General features: G+C 45.2%; 1 protein-coding gene across 1 annotated transcript; it reads right to left on the bottom strand.

Moving 5' to 3' along the window:
- Positions 1 to 7,343: 7,343 nt before the first annotated feature.
- LOC146557028 (olfactory receptor 6F1-like) lies at positions 7,344 to 8,288 on the bottom strand. Its single transcript, XM_085249292.1, has one exon. It carries the CDS (start codon positions 8,286 to 8,288, stop codon positions 7,344 to 7,346), a length of 945 nt encoding a protein of 314 aa, XP_085105418.1.

Here is an 8,288-nt window from a genome sequence, read left to right as displayed (position 1 = left end):
CTACCTTTTTAAAATAACAACATAACAGAGCACTGAGCTGCTGCGTCTGTACCTGACTAATGTCTGCTGTCCCTCTTCACCTCCCATTAATTATAGAATAAAATAAAATACTATATACAGTACAATAAATAGAATAAAATATACAATAGGATAGAAATAGAATGCAAATGCTTTATACAACTGAGTAAAAATACAACTTTGTCAGAAAAAGAGTATTGCACTCAGAGTGTGTGGATGTGTGTGTTTGATCAGTTAAAGTCTTTGTTGTGGAGTCTGACAGCAGTGAGGAGGAAAGACCTGCGAAATCTCTCCGTCCCACACCGTGTGTGCCGCAGCCTGCCACTGAAGGAGCTGCTCAGTGCTGTCACAGTCTCCTGCATGGGGTGGGAGATGTTGTCCAGCAGGGATGAGTGTATGTTTCTGTTCTGTGTCCTGTTTGTTTCTATATGTGTCTTTCTGGCTGCTATTACAAGCAAATTTCCCCTTGTGGGACAATTAAAGGATTATTCTATTCTATTCTAATGCTGTTTCTATCAAACTATTTTTCTCCTACAGTTACACAGAGGCCTGACAACAATATTATACATTCACATTATAATGCAGCCACCTAATGTTATCACATCATATCACAACTCCACACTGTGTATTTAAGCCCTCAGTTCCCAGTCTTGTCATTCCGTCCATTCCTCATGTGTGTTTTCAGTTCAGTCCATCCAGTCAGCCAGCCAACCATTAATTTATTAATTCACTCACTTCCTCACTCATTCATTCATTTATTCAATTGGTATAGTCAGTCCGTCTTCTCATGTTCTGTTCATCCTGGCTTCACAACAAACATCATCCACATCCTTCACCAGCCTGCGAGTCCTGAGTTTGAGTCCTCTCTTCCTTCCACGCATCACATTGTGTCACATATATAGAGACTGTTTATACATAGGGCCCAGAATTCTGTGCTAACATGAACCTTGTACAATGTGTGGTGCCAACTCATAAACAAAAACACACTTGCTGTGTATATAGTACTGTCAGGCCTTTATTTTTTAACAGCAGCTCTGTGGAAAGAAGGTAGTTTTAAAGCAGCATGAATCTATAACCTACTAAGCAATCACTTCTTTCTTCCCCTGTCTTCGAATTAATTTGCAAACTGTGAAACTGATATTCTGTTAAATATAGACATCATCATGTCAGTTATATTTTCTGAATTAGCCTTGTGATATAAGTGTACAATGAGCGAGACTACAGAGGCACCCGAAAAACTGGCTAAACTTTGAGCCACAGTAAACACGTCACTCATGAGACTCAGACATTTTATGCTTGAAAAAAGGATATAAATATGAGTCTGTTATTTGAGAAACAAAAACCTATTTACTGTAAATGACAATAAATTGACCAATTTACATCTCAATGGAACATGTTAGAGATATGGCATTATGACACCTTAAGTTCAAACGATAAGATGACCTGGATTAAACCTAAAACCAGAAGTGGAAATGCATTTTAGTTTACATCTGAAAAAATCTAAAAACAAGAAACAATAATAATAAATTTTCAAAAGGTAAAATATGTGTTAGCTGTCTTTAGATCTTTGATAGTCTAAAGGTCAAATTTAAGTAAACAATAATGCTTTTTACTGAGACTTGGTTGTCTTGGTGCATTTATAGTTAATGTTATGAGGCCTTCATTTGCTGTCATGTACAAGAGAATAATGTACATTTTTGAAATTTTATTTTTCTCTATTTTTATTTGGTGAACAAAAAACTCTTAATTTTGAAGTTCTTTTAAAATAAAATAAACCCAATATCCTGTTTCATATTTTGGTGAGTTTAAATCCATATATGAGAGGATTCATAACTGGACGGATGATGAGAAATTCAATAGTGATGAAGTTTTGGAGGCTTTGAGGTAAACGTGTAGAGCCAGATATCATGTACACTGGATCAAGAAAAAACAGGAAAGTCATCAAAGAGATCAGGTGGGGCACACAGGTCTGCGTAAACTTTAACCTGTCCTCTCTGGACCTCACACATGTTTTAATAAGATATATGTAAGTCCAAATTATAAAAAGCCAATGACACAGATAAACAATAACTGTTACATTTGCACTGATGTTTTTTCTAAAGATGTCAACATCAGGACAAGCAAGTTTAATTATTAACCAGTTTAGATACAAGACTCTCTGAATGTGTCATGGTCCTGGGTCGGTGACCCAGCGCTTTTAGTTTATTATGATGATGATTATTATTGTTCGAGTTCTATGTGTTATATTCGGTCTGTCTCTGTCTGTCTATGGTGTCACCCCCACTGTTTGCGAATCTGTCTGTTTAGTTCTGTGTCTTGTTTGGTTCCCTGTGTCTGAGTTTCCTGTCTTATTGTGAAGGTCTCTGTCTGATGTGAGTGTGTTCAGTTTACGTTTCCCCTGTCCCGTCAGCTCTGATTTCTCCCAGCTGTGTTGCCCTTCTGTCTCTCATCCCCTGATTACTGGTGTGTGTATTTAAGCCCTGTGTGTTCTCCTGCCTGTTGCCGGTTCGTCTGTGTTACGCCGTGTCAGTCTGCGTTACTCTGTGGTCCATGGTGTCCTGTTCCTCGTCCGTGTCTCTCTGCCTCTCACCCCATTCTGGTACCCTCTCAGGTTTGTCATTTAGCTTTCCCAGTTTAGGTCTTTAGTTTTGTCTTCCCTCTTGCCTGTTTTGTCATCTCACCACTGTGTAAATATAACATCACCAGCATTATCATCTACTGCCTGCGATTTGGGTCCTTTCTCCCGTCAATACCACACGGCTCGCCTCGGCAGCCGTGACAGTACGAACCAGCCAAACATGGACCCAGCGGCATTCGCACCTTCCAAGGAGCTTCGGGAGGAATTAACCGATTCAGTTTCAAGATGGACTAATCTGTGGCTAGAGCATGAGGGGGAGGAACTTCGTCATGCTCTGGAGGCCCGACTACAGCGGCTAGTTTCCAATCACTCCTGGTTGCTGGACTCACTTAACCCACTCGTACAGGACTTCATCCTCAACACGCTTCATCTTCACCCCCCAACTGCGACAGCTGACCTGCCTGGCTTACCGGAAGATCCTCTCCCCAGTCCACCAGAGGACTCTCAGCCGGACAAAATGCCGCCCGTTCATTCGGCTTCTCCCTCCTTCTGGGCAAAACGGCGGTCACGCCGTCGTCATCCTTCGCTCGCCAAGCAAGCCCTCGGGGTCAGCTAGAGTGACTGTTTCATGTACATGCAGCCCCCCAGTGGCCAGCTCACACCAGCCCAGGCTTTTTACAAAGCACTGGGAATCATCCTCATTCCACCCAGCCTATCCACCCCACAGCAGGAGCAGCCACTTCAGAGCTGCCTCATATCACCGCCCGCTTCCCCAGCCGCTCTAGCCCCTTCTCCCAGGTGGAAGCGACGTCCACGCGGCCGTCAGTTACCGGCAGATTCTGTGAGTCAGGAACACAGTGTTTTTTCTGTTCCATCTGAGCTTGCATTCATGACCACTCTGTCAGTTGATCCTGAGTCTAGTAGTTCAATGCCAGTCAACTCAGGTTTATTCAAATGTGAAAAGATTAATTCAGAAACGGTTAATTCTTTGTCAGATACTCCAAGGTCCGTTAACACGTGCTCTGAGGATTTAAAGGACTGCTTTCATTCTGCCTCTTCCGAGTCCTGTGTTATGCTAACCAGGACTTTTAATCCGGAATCTGAAAATAAAAAAGACTATCTACTAGAAGCTCGGTTAGCCGCCCGGCCAGAAGCTCGGTTAGCCGCCCGGCCAGAAGCTCGGTTAGCCGCCCGGCCAGAAGCTCGGTTAGCCGCCCGGCCAGAAGCTCGGTTAGCCGCCTGGCCAGAAGCTCAGTCGCCACCTCCACCACATTCAGCCTCACCACCCGTAGCTCAGTTACAGTCACAGCCAGACTTACTGCAAACTATGTTGCAATCCCTAGCCCAGTCAGAAGCCCAGTTGGCAGAAGAATCATCAGCCTTATCATCCGTTCAGTCTCCCACTCCACCACCATTGTCATCACAACCATTATGTCAGTCACCCTCAGTTCAGCCTCCTGTTCAGCAGCCACCAGCCCTGCATCCTGTGTCAGTTTCTCCACCTGTACAACAATACAAGTCAATTCAACCTGAAAAACACTGTTCTTCGCCCATCCATTCCAAGCAGAGAGACAAATTTAATAATGTCAGCATTCCTCAAAGGCTGGCCAGTTCTGAGACTGAGATGCACTCCAGGGCCTCCCCTGAGGCTGGGTTTCAGCCCCCAGCTGACTCTGGACCCCTGGAGGTTAAGAAGCCAGCTGAGGACTGCACCCGGCTGTCGCTGCCTGAGCAGAGTCAATACTCTGTGCAGCTGCAGCCTGCTATGTGCTTGCCAGAGGCCCGTGCGCCTGCTGGTCCGGTTCTGTGCCTGCCAGGGGCCCGTGTGCCTGCTGGTTCTGTTCTGTCGCTGCCAGAGGCCCGTGCGCCTGCTGGTTCTGTTCTATGCCTGCCAGAGCCCACTGGTCCTGAGACTGTTCTTGCTGGAGGGCCCGAGGAGCCCGTCCAGCCTCCTGCCTCGTCAGCTGGGGGGCCCGAGGAGCCCGTCCAGCCTCCTGCCTCGTCAGCTGGGGGGCCCGAGGAGCCCGTCCAGCCACCAGCTGCTCCACCAGCAGCCTCATCCACGCTTGCAGCAGCAGTTTCATCCTTGCCGCCGCCTGCTCCACCAGCAGCCTCCTCATCAGCTTCAGCGTCGCCTGCAGCAGCCTCCTCATCAGCATCAGCCTCCTCATCAGCATCAGCGTCGCCTGCAGCAGCCTCCTCATCAGCATCGTCAGCGTCGCCAGCTCCGGCTGCATCCTCGCCTGGTCCAGCTCCAGCTGCATCCTCGCCTGGTCCAGCTCCGGCTTCATCCTCGCCTGGTCCAGCTCCGGCCTCAGCTTCGCCTGGTCCGGCCTCAGCTTCGCCTGGTCCGGCCTCAGCTTCGCCCGGTCCGGCCTCCGCCTCAGCTTCGCCCGCTTCGCTCGGTCCGGCCTCCGCCTCAGCTTCTCCCGCTTTGCCATCGTCTGGCCCGGCCTCCGCTTCAGCTGCTTCGCCTTCGTCTGGCCCAGCCTCCGCTTCAGCTGCTTCGCCTTCGTCTGGCCCAGCCTCCGCTTCAGCTGCTTCATCCTCGTCTGGCCCAGCCTCCGTGTCTTCGCCTTCGGCGTCGCCTGGTCCAGCCTCGTCTGGGTCTGTGGTTTATTGGCCGCCTTCCAGGCCACTGGTCGGGCGTCATCTCCGTCGTGGGCGGCCCCCAGACCCCCTTCGCCTGAATCGCCGCCGCTGCATTCCGCACGGCCGGCCTCCGGACCCCTTTCGCCTGAGTCGCCGCCGCTGCCTTCCGCACGGCCACCCCCCTGAACTGTTTCCACGTCGCCACCGTTGCCGTCCGCACGGCCGGCCACCTGAACTGTCTCCACATCGCCGCCGTTGCCTTCAGCACGGCCGGCCCCCTGAACTGTTCTTTTTTGGACTCTCTTTCTTGTGCTTCGGTGTTTTGTTTCGAGCCCTCCTTCATGGACCCCCGCTGCCCGCCCTGGTCGGGTTGTTTTCTGTTTTGGGCGGTTTTTGTGTTTTTCTTTCATTTTCTTGTGTTGGGCTGTCTGGTGCCAGCCCTTGAGGGGGGGGGGGGGGGTACTGTCATGGTCCTGGGTCGGTGACCCAGCGCTTTTAGTTTATTATGATGATGATTATTATTGTTCGAGTTCTATGTGTTATATTCGGTCTGTCTCTGTCTGTCTATGGTGCCCCCCCCCCCCCCCCCCCCACTGTTTGCGAATCTGTCTGTTTAGTTCTGTGTCGTGTTTGGTTCTCTGTGTCTGAGTTTCCTGTCTTATTGTGAAGGTCTCTGTCTGATGTGAGTGTGTTCAGTTTACGTTTCCCCTGTCCCGTCAGCTCTGATTTCTCCCAGCTGTGTTGCCCTTCTGTCTCTCATCCCCTGATTACTGGTGTGTGTATTTAAGCCCTGTGTGTTCTCCTGCCTGTTGCCGGTTCGTCTGTGTTACGGCGTGCCAGTCTGCGTTACTCTGTGGTCCACGGTGTCCTGTTCCTCGTCCGTGTCTCTCTGCCTCTCACCCCATTCTGGTACCCTCTCAGGTTTGTCATTTAGCTTTCCCAGTTTAGGTCTTTAGTTTTGTCTTCCCTCTTGCCTGTTTTGTCATCTCACCACTGTGTAAATATAACATCACCAGCATTATCATCTACTGCCTGCGATTTGGGTCCTTTCTCCCGTCAATACCACATGGCTCGCCTCGGCAGCCGTGACAGAATGTTTATATCACATAACTTGAGTCTTGATGTTAGCAGGACATTGATGGAGAAAAGGCAGAAAGGTGTTAGCCTGGAGAAACACACCAGCTGACAGAGCCTCCTTCCTAGTTAAGGCGAGGAAGGAGTAGAAGAGAAGGGAGTTACTGTTAAAATACTATTATTGCATTGTTTTTTGTTGTTTTTTTTATTTTTTAATTTTATGCTATGGGATTGAAAAACTTCAAACAACAACAGCACAATTTTATGCTTGATATGCTAAACAAAACTTTAATTTTTAAAGTAGTAAGTACTAAAGTATGTCAAGCAATGGGGATATATGATCAGATTTCAAAAAGTACAGAATTATGGTGTCATTAATTAATGTACAGAGAGAAATTTACATATAAATTTAAAAACAAAAAAAAATGCCAAATAAAAGTAGGTAACAGTTCAATTACTATTACTATTTTTCCAAAATAATAATAAAAAAAAACTATATATATATATAAATAAATAAATACTACTGAAAAAATACAGCCTAATAACACTGATCCTTATATTTATACATGTAACGTGTTTATAGGAAAAAAAAAACATTAAGCGTTGTTAACTGACCTTTGTGATAAACTGAGATGTAACACACAGGGATGCCTGCACTAACCAGCCCTTTACAACAGAATATTTCATTTAATATTTTGTTTACTTTAAACCTAAAACACTTTGAAATAAACCTGTTTAATCAACTTGCACATATATCAGCTAATATACCTTGAACATGAAGACACAGCAAGGCAAGGAGATGAAATGTCAATTTGTGATGATTTCTGAATGGTATATAGATGAATTTTACAACAGTACTTAAAATGAAATTCTTAGTCAAAAACATGAAAAAAATGTTGTTTTCATTTAACGTTCGTGCTGGATTGAGCAAATATGACATATATGACAAATATGTGTCCTATTATGACAAATATAACAAAGAATATTAGTAAAATTAGTCTAGTCCAAATATATGTTTGCCTTAGACAAGTTTTGAATATTTTTGAATTATTTTAAATAAGGAAATCAACCTTAATGGAAATCATTTCCCTTTCAAATAAATTAAACTCAAGATTCTGTGTCGTATTTTGGTGAGTTTAAATCCATACATGAGAGGATTCATAACTGGAGGGATGATGAGAAATTCAAGAGTGATGAAGTTTTGGAGGCTTTGGGGTAAATCTCTGGAGCCAAAGCGCAAGTACATCGAATCAAAAACCATTACAGTGAAATTTATGATCACAGAAGTCAGATGGGGCACACAGGTCTGCATAAACTTTACTCTGTCCTCTCTGGACCTCACACATGTTTTAATAAGATATATGTAAGTCCAAATTATGAAAAGCCAATGAGACACATTAATGACAAGTATCACATATGCACTGATGTTATTTGAAAAAGTGTCAGCTTCAGGACAAGCAAGTTGAACAATTAACCAGTTTAGACATAAGGCTCTCTGAATCTTTATACCACATAACTTGAGTCTTGCTGTAAGCACAACATTGATGGCAAAAATGCAGAAAGGTGTCAGCCAGGAGAAACACACCAGCTGTGAAAGCCTCCTCTTAGTCATGAAAGAGTGGTAGTGCAGAGGTCGACATATAGCCATATACCTGTCAAAGGCCATGACAGCTAAAATAGACAAATCACAGCAAGCAAATGAATACATGATAAAAGCTTGTAAAAGGCACCCTTCATAGGAGATTCTGTGAGAAGACGACAGTAAATCTGAAAGGAATTTTGGGTAGAAACCTGTGGTCCCATAAAGTGCATTTATGCAGAAGCTGCTCAGTAAAATGTACATAGGTTCATGGAGGCTTTCATCCAAGACAATGAGCAGCACAAGAGAAATATTGATAAATAAAATCACACAATAATACAGTAAGGTGGTTAACAAGAGTGGTACTCTGTAATTCATTGTCTCATTAAATCCTGACAAAATAAAAATTCTTACAATAGACACATTATCCATGATCAGAGAACACAT

The sequence above is a fragment of the Mchenga conophoros genome, linkage group LG16 (genome assembly GCF_057382185.1).
Source record: "Mchenga conophoros isolate Kocher_MC1m ecotype Shallow Benthic linkage group LG16, M_conophoros_male_GT1.1, whole genome shotgun sequence".
Classification (NCBI taxonomy): Eukaryota; Metazoa; Chordata; class Actinopteri; order Cichliformes; family Cichlidae; genus Mchenga; species Mchenga conophoros.
The sequence above is the reverse complement of the archived record's forward strand: the minus strand, read 5'-3'. Positions and strand labels throughout refer to the sequence as shown.